Source organism: Poecilia mexicana, unplaced genomic scaffold (genome assembly GCF_051168715.1).
Source record: "Poecilia mexicana isolate PSO_F unplaced genomic scaffold, ASM5116871v1 scaffold_15, whole genome shotgun sequence".
NCBI classification, from domain to species: domain Eukaryota; kingdom Metazoa; phylum Chordata; class Actinopteri; order Cyprinodontiformes; family Poeciliidae; genus Poecilia; species Poecilia mexicana.
In genome coordinates this window covers 9,318,873-9,334,771 of record NW_028263384.1, presented here as the reverse complement: position 1 = coordinate 9,334,771, position 15,899 = coordinate 9,318,873, and the positions used below count along the sequence as shown (strand labels likewise).

General features: G+C 40.2%; 1 protein-coding gene across 1 annotated transcript in view; it reads right to left on the bottom strand.

The window, feature by feature from the left end:
- Positions 1-15,899, bottom strand: part of camk2g2 (calcium/calmodulin-dependent protein kinase (CaM kinase) II gamma 2) — a 63,935-nt gene that overhangs the window by 31,273 nt on the left and 16,763 nt on the right. Inside the window, exons 3-6 of the mRNA XM_014970087.2 lie at positions 7,272-7,331; positions 4,565-4,619; positions 2,590-2,655; positions 318-390 (exon numbers count right to left, since the gene is read on the bottom strand). Of these exons, the coding sequence (XP_014825573.1) occupies positions 318-390; positions 2,590-2,655; positions 4,565-4,619; positions 7,272-7,331 (254 nt within the window). The remainder of the gene's footprint in view (positions 1-317; positions 391-2,589; positions 2,656-4,564; positions 4,620-7,271; positions 7,332-15,899) is intronic.

The following is a 15,899-nucleotide window of genomic DNA, read 5'->3' as shown; positions in this document are numbered from 1 at the left end:
AGATTAGGAAGGGTGGAGAGGAGGGAACGGGTAGAGGGGGGGGGATGAAAAAAAAAGGAAGAAGGATATAGATGTAGAGATGCCATGAGAGTTGGAGAGCAGAGAGGGAAAAGCTGCCGAGGCGAGCGATGACGCGCATCCCAGAAGTTCTTGACGTCACCGCGTGACGTCCGTGCGGCGCAGGCCGAGACCTGTTGTGCATCCGTCCGCCCGGCGCGCCTTTCCACCGCACTCGCGCGCCCCGGGTGTGCGGGGCGTTTACTTTGCCGGATGCAATAAAAAGCTCTTCTAATATTCATCGGTGTCTGGTAGCTCACCTTGAGGTCTCTGTGGACGATATCGTGCTGGTGGATGTGACTGATGCTCTCCAGGATCTGATTGATGCAGTGGCTGAAAGAGACAGCAAGGCAAGACACGTCGGTCAAACCGCGGCGCCACGACGACCGATATTAAAGAAAAAGAAGAAGAAAAACAAAATAAAACACACACACACACCAAGTGACTTTAAAATATACAGACTAGATTTTAAGGACATATAGAAAAACTTCAAAACAAATAAAATTATCTGGCTTTTTGGGCTTTCATAATAACACAGGGGCTGATTTGAAAAATAACAAATGAGCCTCTCCTTGGGAAGACGACCTGGAATATGGGCAGCAAATTGGTTACAAATATCCACACTCAGCAAATTGAGAGCATCAATTCAGCTCTGGCTTCTGTCTTAATAGCCCGTGATGAGTCGAGTGATGTAAACCATATTGAGCAGATAGTGCTCTCATGCAGATACGCGAGCTCTAATGGGCTGCAGGAAGGAATCATCGAGCACTAAAAGGCCGAGCAGAGGACATTTGTTTCAGCTGGAGTTAAATGTTTTGAAAGCCAACGAAATAAAGAGCAACAATTTGTGTTACATTAATTGAAGTTGCCGTGTAACTTAAACGAGAGCATAAAAGATGATGTGGTCTTGATTTCAGAAGCCGTTTTAGCTAAAGCGGCTGATGCTTCGTGTTTCCAGCACAAAACCAAACATTTGTCTTAATCTACAGAGAATAACTTCAGCTTCGCTCCCTTCCAGTTTAAATATCGTCACGTTAAATTTAACCAGCTCAGATATCACAATACGGTTTCTATGAGAGGAGCGAGTCATTAACCTTCAAATTTGAAGTCAATATAGTTGCATGATCTGAATGGTTCCTGCCTCAGACGTGACGGCCTGCAGTCCTGTGTGAATTTCAAAGTAAAATCTTAAGCTGAGGAGGAAAGAATGGTTAGGAATGAAAAAAAAAAAAGAAATAAACGTCTTGTAATAAGCTGTAATAAAGACTAAAACTGCTTATGGTCAAGCACCACCGTTTATTTGGTTGTTCTGGACGGCACCGTGTTAAACCCAACCTACCAAAAAAAAAACAAAAAAAAAAACACAAAATCTCACACTTAAAGGGAATATTTTCATTCAGAAACGGACAAATCTTTTAAAATATTTTTATGATTAGTATTTGGTTAAGATGCTCGGCGGAGGGAGTCACTTTGATAACTTTCCAAAACTACTTAAAAACATCTATTCAGAGTTTAATACGATATACACAGCAAACTTAAGGTAAGGTCATTTTATTTATATAGGGACTTTTCAGCATCGAGGCTGAGTTCAAAGTGCTTTACGTGAATTAGAAAGAAATACAAACAAAACAAAAACCAAAGGAATAAAACTACAAATCTGCTCCCCATGTTTAGAGTAGTCTGTAATTTATAAACTAGTAGGGCTTAAAACAATGCAGCACCAGGTGAATTTTTCAATTCATGTCCACTCCAACCCTCACCAATATCCACGAGTTATGATCATGACCCAAACATGAAAGCAAATCTCAAACTTTCTGATGATCATCTTGATTATCTCGTCCCACATTATGACCACAGACGTCTCCACATATATGTTGCCTTCGTTGGACGTTGCATATTACTGATTGTCTACACATGTTTTTATACTGAAATTATTATTATTTTAAGTTTATGTTATTTCTAAAACCTAGTTAAGAATTTAGAGGCAAAGTGCTAAATTACCACAACAGCCTACTGCAGCATCTGACAACAACCTAAAAATAGGAGAACAGCTTTGTCATGATTTATTCATGAAATTAAATTTAAAAGGTCTGAGTCACTCGGTCAGAAGTTAAACTCAACCAGCAGATTAGTAGCACAGTTGAAACAGTAAGCACAAACTACATGAACCAATTCTGTCGTCAGAACATTTCGTGCTTTCATAACTTCTCTGCGTTGACAAAAAAAAAGCCTCCACTAAAACTTGCGGAGAGTTCAAAGTTTCAAGCTATAGATTCATATTTAGACTCGTAGCTAAACAGTGTCATAAAAAAAAAAAAACATCGACAAGTAAAAAGGTGACAAATGAGCCACTAACAGGTTTTGTTTTTTTTAAATATGCAACACTTCTGCATTACACTGACGTACATTTTCAGTCAGCAGGATGCCTCTTCTGGCATCACATGAATGTCTTTCAAACAATACAATAAATTTAAAAGATGATTGTGGAGTATCTGATGTGGCCTCAATTTGGAGAAAACCGTCATGATTTACCTGGCATCCGCCTCGCTGTAGTACTCCCTCGCAACGATGTCCTCAAACAGTTCTCCTCCGGTGACGCTGCAGAGACGGATGCAACAATAAGTTAGTCGGCATGTTTATTATTAGGGAACTTCTTGTTTTCTCTCTTTAAATAAAAGTACCTTTTAAGGGGCTCACGCAAGATGATTTCTGTTCGCTTGTGGTGACACGTCTGAGGTTCAAGTGAAGCTCGGTTTGTGCTTCAAGAAGCCACTTAGCATGTTACCGACGGCTTTTATCTGTTCTAAAACATAATCTAATGCTTAATTCATTTGTTCCGGTCTATTCGACGGAGCAGCGTGTGCGACATCAACGCAACTGAATAGATGAATTTACCGTATTTTCCGCACTATAAGACGCACCTAAAAACCTTCAATTTCCTCAAAAGCCGACAGTGCGCCTTATAATCCGGTGCGCCTTATATATGGACCAATATTGAGCCACAACAGGTCCAGCAACGGACCTTACCACAGGGGCCGCGTTTCATTGGCTAATGCCCATTTTAGGTCACAGTGCAGCTACCACGTGCGTGACCGTCTCACAAACACAAGCTACAGTAGTAAACATATGCTAATGTACATTGTGGACCATCAAAACCATGAATGCCGACTTACCCAGCCTTGCAAGAACAATAGGCATCAGTGATCTTGTCCACAGCTATATTTATGCTGAGGGTGTGAGGATCTGCTGTTTTCCTCATCTATCGGTAGCTTTTAGCTGTGACGCGCACAATGTTGGAGGCATCCAGTGGCTCAAACACCTTGATGTCGTCCAAAAAAGATGACATGAACTTGTTGGTTCCCCTGTCCATTGTCGTGGCTGATATGTTGTGAAAATCCGGCAGAAATGCTACGCTAATTAACTCAGATCGAAATGAAAGACGTCATGTTTACACAGACATGCAGTAGGCTGCTTACGTAGTTGGTCCACTACGGTAAGCAGCCGCCAACTTCTTTTTCCCCCGTAGAAGAAGTAGTGTGCGGTGCATGCTGGGATAGTTGTCAGAACACTGGTTTGTTAATAAAGTTTGATAATACATTTAAAGGGGGGGAGGGGCAGGGGAAGAGAGACAGAGACTGCAGCGGCAGCGTGTCGGTTGGTCTGTGTTACCCAGAAAGCAGTTGGGCACAATATCGCAACACCAACACCGTGAGTGAAACAACGACTGGGCCAGCCTACTATATAAAGTACTCAGGGACCATTTCTTTATTAATGTGGATGTGTAATAATAGAGTATGAAGCGTCTATTCTATGCGCCTTATAATGCGGTGCGCCTAATGTATGAAAAAAGTCCTAAAATAGGCCATTCAGTGAAGGTGCGCCTTATAATCCGGTGCGCCTTATAGTGCGGAAAATACGGTATTCTTTATGCTAAATTTTACAAGTAAACGCAACAGAAAGACAGATTTTTGCAGTTTTTCTGTGCGTTTTTCATTAGATATCTCTGCAGAACAATGACAGAAATGCTACAAAGAAATAACAACAATAATAGTAAAAAATATATATATTTTTGTTTTATTAGTATTTAGACGATGAATCTTGAAGCTGGAAAGCCTCTTTACCATCACCCTAATATTTAGCTCCTTCTACAAACTCCTTCAGATTCAAGTCAAGATTCCTGCTGGGCCACTTCAAAATGTTAACACAGCTTAAAGCAAAAAAAAAAAAAAAAAAAGAAAAACTGTTGGTAAAAGTAAAAAAAATTATTTATACCTAAGCCGACTAATTTTGACGGATTAAGCAATCATATCAGAGAAACGCAGCTTTGTGAAAACATATAGTAAAAGTACCAGAAGCAGAGCACTATTATATGAAGTTAAAATTAGAAGCTATACAACAACAACGACAAAAAAACCCCCCCTGTTGTACAGCTGTTATTTAGAAATGAGGCTGGAGCAGAAAGCACGGCGTGTGAGCGAGTGTGGGTGCTCTAATTAGATTTACTTACAGGTCAAAGACGAGGTAATGGAAGCCTTCCTCTGCAATGCTCTCATGGAGTCGCACTGAGAGGCAGAAAGAGAGAGAGAGTCTTTAATTAAGAGGCAGTTAGCTGGATCAGAAAGCTCCGCTAACGCTAATTAGCTTCTATAAAGCAAACCTCAAAGTACCGTTGATGAACCGAAAGTTTCAGACAGAGAGCCGGGTCAGAGGTTATGACTACAAGATTTCTTGTGCACATAAGAAGGAGCAGTGTTGCATTAATAACATTTATTGAAAAAGTAAAAACAACAAACTGCCACAAATTTGACTATTTGGGTATCTGGGCTAGAATTTCTCCTTTGGAATCTTTTCTACTGTATAAAAAGTTTCACTAGTGACGCCTACGGTTTAGGTGCAGCTAGTTTAAAATCACACCACAATACTGACGATACACCTTTCACGCTTCATAAGCGATGCCCATTCTGGCATTAATCTGTTCAGTCTATAGCTGGATAAAACGCCTTTAATGACAGTGAATGACTTCAGTCGAGTTTCCATCGAAACGACAACAGGCGCTGTTGCTGTTATTGCCATGGGAAGCGTGTTACACTCAGAGACTGAGGAGACGAAGGTGGTTGTCAAAAGCCAAGCCCTGGAAAAAAAAAACACCCAACTGGGAAATCTTTTAGTAAAAAAAAAGTTTAAATAAAGCAACCCAGGTGAAGGACACCAGAAGAATAAAAATGCAAAAGCAGAGTTGACTGGGATCCCAGAAGCACGACGTGGTTATGTAAGATTTACTGAACGTGTTCTTGAAGGAAGGGCAGCTGTGATAGGCTGAAATCATGTTAGGAATGGCCCCAGCATGTTTAGCAGTGGAACAGTGCTGCTTTTAGTGGTGAAGATGGCGACATTAAATCTCAAGTCAGACTGAAACTCGTCCGTTCTGTTTCGGATTTCAGTACCTCTAGGGAAGCTGGACGAGTGAGACGGGAGATTTCCAAAGTGTCATAGCTCTACAAGCAAAACTAAATTTCACTGTCAGTCCATCAATTTTTTTTAATTCAACACAATGTGCAGGTTTAAAAATGTAATGTACTCTAAGCCGATGAAGAGACCAATGAGACCCAGCCTCTAACAGGTCTGGTTCGCACGGTGCTACATGCTGTGATAAGAACTACATGCTATGTCAAACAAACGCTCATTTCCTTCCTCTCTCCAAATGACCCCTGCCTTTTGTTTGCATTTCCCACAGCAACAAAGGAAAAAGGTTAGAAGACCATTTGAGGCAATTCCCTGGGAATAGGTAGCGCATATCCCTGTGTTTGACGATACAGGAGTTTCCTGGCACTTTGCGCTTCCGCAGGTGACCCCGGCTTTCTACGTTATCGAAGCCGTGCAACATAAAGGACGCTGGTGGATATAAAGTGTGCTAGTAATGAGATTAGCGAGATTAAGGTTTAGACACAAGGCACACGATGTCAGCGCCGTTTAGAAACTCTGCGGCTCATTGGAGTCGTTTGAACCGGAAGCGGCTGCTGGCTGGCTGTCGCATGCAAATATCCCAAAGAGAAACCCAACAGGGAAGCGGCTGGTTTGACTATCACCCAGTTAGCGCCAGAGCCAAACTCAACAATGCTTTTGTGTCTGCTCTGTTCTCCCGCGTGCAGTTTGGGATGTGAAACGACAACCGCAGGGGTTCCAGGTGAACCGAGAAACTGAGGGTTTTCACATCCACGTCAGACCGACAACACAGGACTGAGCCGTGTTCACGGGTTCCACTGCGCTTTTCTTTAGTGGGACATCAGGAAGATTAATGAGACATTGGAATGATGATATCTAGTAATCTCAGTCTTGACCGACTCGGTCCAGTTCTGAACTACTGCACTGATTTGGGTCGGATCTAATCACGGCCGTAGTACGGTTGGTCCTCTACAAAAGGCAAAAATAAAAAAATAAAAAAAAAGTTAAAGGGTTTGGGGGTTTTAAAGATTAATAGTATTCATATACCTCACACTTGCCTTTTTCGCCTTCTGTTTCATTGCAATCACAATCTCTCTTTTTTTTATAGGATTTTTTTTAAACACCAAGTGGCACATCATTGGAAAAATCTAAAAAAGTGTGGCCTACTCCCTAAAGATCTCCTCATAAAATGTGATTTTATCCAAAAATAAAGAGGCAGAAATAATCAGAAAGAGGAAGCTTCAAGAGGTTTATCACAAACCATGAAGTGAAAACAGCAAGCAGCTAATTTTAAAAAAGGCACACCACACTTTTTAGATTTTTATTTGTAAAAAAAAAAAAAAAAATTCTTCAAAACTGTATGATTGTTTTTTGCCCCAGACACTGATTTATTTTGACCTACTAAAATTATCTCAAGACCAAACACTGAAGTGTAACGCAGAACCAAATGGGATAAAGTTGAAAGAGTATGAATATCTCTACATAGTACTCGATTTTAACTTCAAACATTTTTGTCACAAGAGTTTCGCAGTGAAACATGCCAGACCAAAGCTCCCACACAAGACTCTAAGGTTAGTTGTACAGGCAAAATTAAGTGACTGAATTTCTTTAATGTTGCTTTTAATTCTGTTATCAAACAGAAAAACTCAAACGATGAAAGAGGTGAGCCAAAACTTCCAAAGATTGTGAATTTGTAGGTCTACAAAAAACTTGACACAAATCTTGAAAGCATCGTTATGCTGCACGTCTTTAGCTCGTCAGAGGGGACTCACCTATGTTTGGATGTTTGAGCATTCGACAGATCCTGGCCTCTCGCTCCAGTTTCTGATGATCTGTGGTCAAAAAGGAAAAAAAGAGTGGAGAACAAATTAGATCCAGTCGGTTCCAGGATCAGCTCTTTTTTTAATTTCATTCCCGTTACAGATGGCTAGAATCCCAACAAAGAAAAAGCAACACTTCTTGGAATGTCTCTGAATGCGTCAGCCTTAAACAGCACAATGCAATAAGATAGAGTAAACACAGCAGCATCTCACACTCGCTGCACAGTAAATTGAAAACAGTCTTCTCTCGTATCACTTTTCACTGATTTCTTCACCCATATTGTTCGCAAATAAAAGATTTAGCTTATACGTGAACATTTGTTTCTTGAACAGACCAAATTAAAAGCATTCTTAATATATAAAAATCAAGAGCGAACTCTGAAGTTCCATTTATTCCCCGTCCCATTAAACTTGTCATTTGAGTATCACAAACAAATCAGAAGACTTCACATTACAAGGACCAAAGCAGCACAAAAAAGCAGAAGAGGCAGCAGATCCGTCACGAACAGACGGCGACACGTAACGTATAGGGGTCACTCAAACACACGCAATACGAGCGCAGGCTTTATGCACTTAGTGAAATGAGTCCGGTGGGCCCAGCTCTAATCTAATCACTGTCCACTTAATGACTCTAATGACATGAGAAAGTCCATGCGCGCAGACAGATTGGTTTTAAAACAGACAGTGGATGGATGTCAGAGGTCAAGTTCGTCATGGCCGTCTTGTCAGGAAGCAGCTGCTGCTCTCCCATCCCACACAAAGCTTTTGGGCCATTATGCATGAAATTAAAAAAATAAAAAAAATACCATCAGCTTAAATGTATCGTTGTGATTTATTGCCTTGATCACTTTTAAATCATGTGGACAGATCTGTGAAATATTTCGACAGCATTTGAAGAATAATAAAAAAATTTAAAAAATGCCAACACCAGCGCGAGTTGTCCTGCATCAAAATCAAAAATATTCATGTACTTCTGATGAGTACATGAATATTCTCATGAGGCAGAGAAGGTGCAGAAGTGACAAAATAAACATTTCACCCCCAAATATCACACCTTGAATTATTATTTGGCCTTAAATTATGTGAAACATTTGGGAGGGACGTGTGTTAAACAATATGGCTCATCTCCCAGGGCGTCATCCAGTCAGGGGGCACACAAGCAATCCAAAAAGTGATTAAACTAAATTTACTGAACAATAAAAACTACGGTCAGTTACACCTCAAATACGCTCTCTTTCACATGTCCAATAAATAGGTTGTGTTGTGTCCAGGCTCAACACTGTCATGAACCAAAGCTGCCCAATGACCCCGAACTTTGCTTTTGATTTGTAGCTTCTAATTCTTCGACTCAAAATCCAGCTTTAAAATTCTTAATGCGTTCAGAGTTGGACTTTTGCAACATATAAACATTTTCCAGGAAAAGGATTTTCTAAGACCAACCCATATTTTAAAAGCTACAATACGGGAACCACCTGGAATTATTTCTGCGATCATTTTCTATAGATCCAGACACGTTTGGTCTGCAAGAGAGTTTCGTTTCTTGGCTGGATTGTTTGGACAATGTAATTTATTTCTAGCAAAAACATAGACAAAACAGTAACTAAAAATCTCCTACAACTTAGATGAAAGTGGATCTTTTAAGTTAATGGGAGGCTCTAAAAGTTACCAAAGTAATCTAAGCAATTCCAAGTACGAAAATTAGTTACAGCAGATTTCGGTTCCAATATATAAGTTAATCAAACTCAATTAAAAATTTCTTTGGTTAAAAGTCTCGTCTAAGCACAGGAAAAACAAACAAACAAAACAAAAAACAAAAACTTGGGATGTATCCAACCAACAATGTGACAGTCTGGGTTTTCACTTCTCACCTGGAACTCAAGACTTTATTGACATTGTTCTAGGTTGGACATTTCAACTTCTGAGCCAAAATGAAACAAGTAACTGGTTCCTTCAACTAAACATACAAAGTCAGTGGATGAAACTTTATTTTCATAGGTACAACAAAGCAAAAAAAATTCCAAATTCCAAATTCCAATTCCAAAATGTATTTTCTGAGTTGGCACTTGTTGAAAAACAAAAGGTTTGAGACTCTGATGTCACTGAATACATAAAAGCTAAACCAGACGTTAAACATGTTTAGCACCACATTGATGCATTTCTTGCGAACTCTGATGCCAAAACCAACTGCAGGTTTCAGCCAAAAAAATCAGGAAGAGAAACAACAGAGTACCCCCAGAAACAACTGCTAGACCGATAAGCTGCATAACTTCCTGACACGTGCACACGCAAACCTGCTCTATTTAGCGCCGTACGCACGCTTTTGTTCAGACCTCACACATGGAAGCAAGTTTTGATTAGGCCAGTACGCTCAGAGGATGAGCAATCAAAGCTCTTTGCAGACATTTCACAACTCATTTCTCAGAACCATAAAGGACTATTTTGGTTGCTCGTATTCTTAGAAATCAGACGTGCCTGTAAAAATAGGACTATTCTTTATCACCGGGCTAAGATGACAGCTTTATTCTGCGTGTGATAGCAAACATTCCTGGCAGCTGGCTGTGCCCTACAGAAAGATATTTTAGTTGGAGAACACAAACCAATTCTATAGACAGAGAGAGAGAGAGAGACAGTGAGAGAGAGAAAAGGGAGGCAAACTGTGACAGAAGCCAAATGAATGCTATTTGTGGATCAAAAATAACCAACAGAGAGTAATTAGAAAACAAAAGAATCACTTAGGAGTTAACTAAAACTGCCCAAGCTTGCAGCTCAGCATAAAAGCAGCAGACAACCTGAGCTAAATGAAGGAAAATTAATTAGAACATTTCTAACAGAAGTGACATTCAAGAGGTGCAGACCAAGTTTAGCTCTAGAAACAGTCTGGACCCTGAAAAGAAAAATCCTAAAAGCACAAACCAACACATTCACACCCAACATCAATACCCATGTAGATACACGTCTTCTTTTTTCATGGACAGAGGGGTAAATTGTGCACAGCATTTAGCCCAGGAGGCCTGAGTCATGATCAAAGGCGTGGTAAATGATGGTGTTCATTTATCCGCCCCGCCCGCCGCTTATCTCATCTAGACGCTCCAAACAGAAAACAGCACAAGATAGATGAATAGATGCCGTCTCTCAGCCTGCATTGGCTTTCTGAAAAACGACCCCTGCCCGTCCCTGGTGTACATGAATTAACCTCTGCCTGCAGGGAGGCAGACACACGATACACAAGCAATTCCCAGAGCAAACACCAGACCCGCTGTAGAAAGAACTATTCAGGCTTTGGATTCATTTCCAGTGTCAGTGGACGAGGTTTTGATATATCCCCCATCATGCCCGTCACCGCCAGCCGGTAAACATTCAGATCGTCAGTTTGCAGCTTCGTCAAGGTCTCACGCTTGTATCCTCATCAACCAGCGATGGGCGGCATGGATCTAAAGTTTTATCCCGGTATTATTATGATAATAAAAGCGACTTTAAGAACCATTTATTGGTTCTTTTAGGTAACCGTTTGGCTATAAGCATTGCTCATTTTCTTAAGTCTTCTTAAAATGTTTGCATTTTTTAGGACTTCGTAGTACTTCATAGCACATAATTATCCAGTAACTTCCTGTCCACTTCAAACATTTTTTTAACTCAAAAATACGACGGCCTGCTGGATGGATGACTGCCCTAGTGCCCAGGGTTAGCAAGTTTTCTGGGGGGAAATCTTGAAACTCTTAGAAGAAATTCATCACGACAAATGATGAATTTATCATAAGTCCTATTCAAGCCTCAAACATTGGAACCTCAACTTCCCAGGAGCCATACTTGACACAAACATTGAGAAAATATGCGTTTGGCTGATTATTTCTTTGTCGTAGCAACACTTCTTGGATGCCACTAGAAAAGTCTGTAAATGACGCCATATTTGTAAGGAAAATGCACATGTAGTATACAGGTTGCACCTAAGATGAACCTTTTTGTCAATGCCAAACAACTTTTGGTGAAGCCAGTGCAACGATTTCTTCAGACTTCAATCATTCAATCCAATAAGTGAAACCCAAACCGAGGATCTCAAGCAGATTGAGCTTTTTGGTACTGAAAGAGTGGATTTGTCCAGTTTTAATGTCAGAAATCCACAAACTCTACTTCTTAATTCAAAGTTCACAATATCAACAATACCAAATTAAATGCTAAGAAGCATTGTTATAATAAAGAAATAATGACCAAACAGAGTTTTATTATCTTTTTGTACCTGGAGTGATCTTAAACATTCATCTACACATTCATACAATGTCCTACCACTTTCTGTTGGCAGTGAAACCCAAGAACAATGTTGTTGTTTTCTTTTTTTTGCTTAGAAATGTCTGATGTTGCCATCAGTGGTGGCAATATTGAACTTTCTGTGTATTACTGTGGAAGAGTGTTGTGTAAAAACATTAAGATGGATACAAGAAAAGATGAATTTATGCACAGATATGAATATTTTTGCCATGTTGACCTAGGTTGTGCAAAAGGCCTTTGACATGGTGTTACACTGAACTAAATAACATTTTAACTCCATAGATGGCGCTCTTGAGATGATCCAAATGGAAAGGCGAAGAAGCTGTTTATAACATTTTTTTTTTTTAATTTTAAAATGAATTTCAATACACAAGTCCTCCAAGTTTGTGGTGAGGTTAAGCGGGAATCGTTAAAAACATTTTGCCTTCTGTGTTGGAGCGAGCCAGAGAGCCACTGGTGGACTGAGCCAAGACACTGTGTCCAATTGGATTAACCAAGCCCAGATCAAATTGGGTTGTGTTGTTTTTATTGACCGTAATCTTCCTGAGTCTGTCAGCCAGATAGCGACCCAAAAGCTAATGATCCTTCCAGTTGAGAGAAACAAAGCCAGGAGATCTGACAGAACAGGAGCAGAAAGCCAAAACGACTCAGGGAACGCAGGGGAACTCCTTCCTGTCCTCGTCCAAGTTAATGTCTTCTTACTTTGGGTCCACTGCAAACACAGTCTCCAGATCGGGACGCTACCCTGCTAATGAAAAAAAATTTATTAAATAATTTTATCTCAATCACATGGTTCTATTGAAGAAGCAGCTTGTGGTAGACGTCTTCTATATCGCTCCATAAACAGCTTGGTTGTTGTTTCTCGACCACCTTATCACCTCTTTACCTTCTAAAACGTCTTCATGACAAGTGTCATCAAATACTGTACACACTAAGATAGAACCTGGTGCTTAAATAGTCAGCTAGCATTTATTCTAATCCACATCTTTGCAAAATGCATATCGGGAGGAAGAAATATTTAGCTAAATTTGTGAGGCTCTAGGTAAACATAGATGATCGTACATCAAATTTTTCTCAGTCAAGGATATGAAAGAACTGACATCATAGGATGACTGGGTATGAACATCGCATTACTCACAGACACAATGAGACAGAGATTTCCTCTGATTCTCAGGATAAAACAAGGATGAACTTATAATGAGGTAAATAATGGCAAAGAGCCAAAAGCCAAACAAGCAAAAAAAAAAAAAAGAAAGAAAGAAAGAGCAGCAGACACTGACTTTAGGTCAGTGTGGCCCGGAGCAGACGGGACTATAAATAGAGTATGCCAATCCTCCTCCTCCAGCTTACAGCCCGGCATCACGGTGACCCGGGCCGGCCTGCATCAGCAAACACAGAAAGTGACAGACTGGCGAAAGCAGAGGCCACCTTCTCACGCAGATTTCCTTAGATCCAAGACAAGTGACTTCACTTCGCTGTGTCAGAGCGCCGTCAGGATCGCCACAGAGTTCAACAGCACTACAGCGCAGGGGGGGGGGGGGGGGAGCTAGAGCATGTGGGGGGGGGCAGGGGAAATGTCTGTTACAAAGAAAATGTAAATATTAGCCTATAAACCCTTAGCAAGTATGAGGTGTTTTCCAATGTCTGGCCTGGCTTTCTTCACCCTTAACCAGTGACGTCATCCGTCCACTCTGTAGCAAGCTAATTAGCGAGCCAGGCCTCAGTTCTGCTCTACTGGACCCTTGAGAAACAAAAAGCACTCATCCAAGCAGATAAAGAACAAACAAGAAAGAAGATCTGAACAACTGCAATGACGTTTTCTGATAAGCATTTAGACACAAGGACTTCAGTCTTACTGAATATTAGTTATATCAGTTGTCTTAAAATGTGCATTTCAAAATTACTTTAAAATAGAAAATGAAAATATTTAAGAGAAAAAACAAACAAGAAGTAGAAAAACACTAATATGTAAGTATGCATTTTCCAGGTTCACAGCGCTGTTTTAACACAATTAGCTGTTACCTGCTGTATATATTAAACTTAGCAAATTAATGCTTTGAAATGGGGCCTTTGAACAGGTCTTCCTCTGACAATCTTCCTCTTCAGCACTTCGTCACAAAAAAGCTTCCCATTATGCCGCTTACAACTGTTTTTTGGAGAAGTAGTTTGTATGATGAGCTCAGAAGATTCGCCGCTCCACTATGTCTTTTCCAACTGCTGCTGCTGCTAGTCTGGAGGAGCTGAGCGGGGAATGGTGGGGCGGGGGTGTTCTGTGAGGCAGAGCATTGGGTAACAGAGCAAACGTTTAGACATCCACGAATGGTTACCACGGGAGATTCAAGAATTCCTTAAACATGTATTAAAAAAGAAAGAAACACTCCAGGTATGTCTTTGATGAGGGAATAACATTATAAGATTAAAAGAGCTCATAAAAGCAGATAAAAAAAAAAAAAGTATTGTGGTTCCAAAACCAAAAAAGCTGCAAAAATCTCAGAAAAACGGGGGTGTTTGTTAGATCAGCGTTCGCTCGCACTGGACGGGATCCCTTTTTAAACCTGCATTTTTCATCTAATTTGAAGTGAGAAAATCTTTGGCATTAGTGCTGCATCATCATCTCATCATTTTTGTCCAGTCAACCCAAACTAATGTTCTTACTGTCACCGCTCGTTTCAAATAATGGATGAGAGCCGGAGCCACGCCGCATGTAAAACGTCATGAGTCCTCTGAATTGTCGAAGCGAAAACGCAGACGTCGGCTCGTCCAGGAAAGAGCCGGCGAGTCCATATGATGGCAGATACTCGCCATTCCGCGCACAACAAGAGATTAAAGGTAAATTAGATTCATCATTACTCTGACGGTAAAGTACATTTCTAAGCTTATCAGCGTTTGTGCCAAGTGAGGCGCGAGAAGTTTTTTAGGTTGAATTCCTAAAATAACTTAATCAGGTTGTGAAAACTTGCAGTGTCATCAACTAAGAGAATACGTGATTTATCTGTAAAAATGTGTATATTTTTTAAGTACTGATAATTCTGCAACATATTGTGCTGCTGTAAAATTCCACTCAACATCCATGTTGTTTCAGACTAATTATAACCTGGAGAGCATTTGCAAAAAAAAAAAAAAAGAAAAACTGTCAGCCATCTGAAGAAATGCACATCTCTCGGCGGTAACAACCAATCAGAGCCAGGAGGAGGGTCTTAGTGCTGTCAAACATGCTAATGTATGTGCTGCTCAAACTTTCTGCACTGCTTTTTTCTCTGCTGCGCTACACCTTTTACACAGCGCAGCCTGACGTGAATGCTTAGGCTAGTTAGCCTAGCCACCCATGTCAGCGGATAACCAGTTTTCCTGTAATGGCGAGTCGTTTCTCTGTCACTAATACAGCCTGTACACAAGTTGATTGACAGCACTAAAACCTTTCCCCACTTTTTTTTTTTTTTTTATAAAAAGGCGCATGTTGCAGCTTTAAGATTTGATTTTATGTTAAAAAAAATCTAAGATTTAGCATGCAACTGTTTCTAAAAAACTTGATCTTTGATTTTGAGTTAGAGTTGACTTGGACTTGGGGTCAAATATATGTGAGACATGATATTAACTGATATAAAAATACATTACTTGACATTTTCCATTAACAAATTGAAACTAGACTCTGACTTGGGGCAAAAGACTTGAAACCTGACTTAGACTTTCCCCTTAAAGAGTTGAGATTTAAATTGTATTTGTGATATAAGACTTGAGTCTTGATGTAAACCGAGAAAAACTTGAATTTAAAAGTCTTTTAAAAGACTTTAAAAGTCTCGAGTTGGACTACTTGCCCCTAAAAAAATTGAGACTGGAGACTGGGAGAAAAACTCAAAACCTGACTGTAACCTTTTCCTTAAAGACTTGAGACTCAGCTTAAGACAAACTCAACCTTGACGTTCCGTTTTGAAACTTGAACCGAGATAAAATTACTTGCAGCTGACAAAACATGGCCCACAGGTTAAAATCTGCTACATACCAACTTAAACATAATGTAAGAATTTAACAAACGTAGCCTAAACAGATGCAAAAATGAAATGCATTTTAATCCCCAACAATCCTGCAGCGTTGCAGGACTGCAAACACCAGACATCTGGCTGCCTTGGAAATTGCCTCAGATCGTTTTAAATGTTATCTGTCGGTGAGCAGATGGAGGCTACTCTTCATTCAAAACAGCTTTCATAAAAAACCTTTTGGCACAGAAGTGCATAAAAGCAGCGAGACCTGAATGAGAGACTCCTAATAAAACAGGCTGTTCAGATTGTAACATTGGAAGCAGACACAGAAGCACCCACC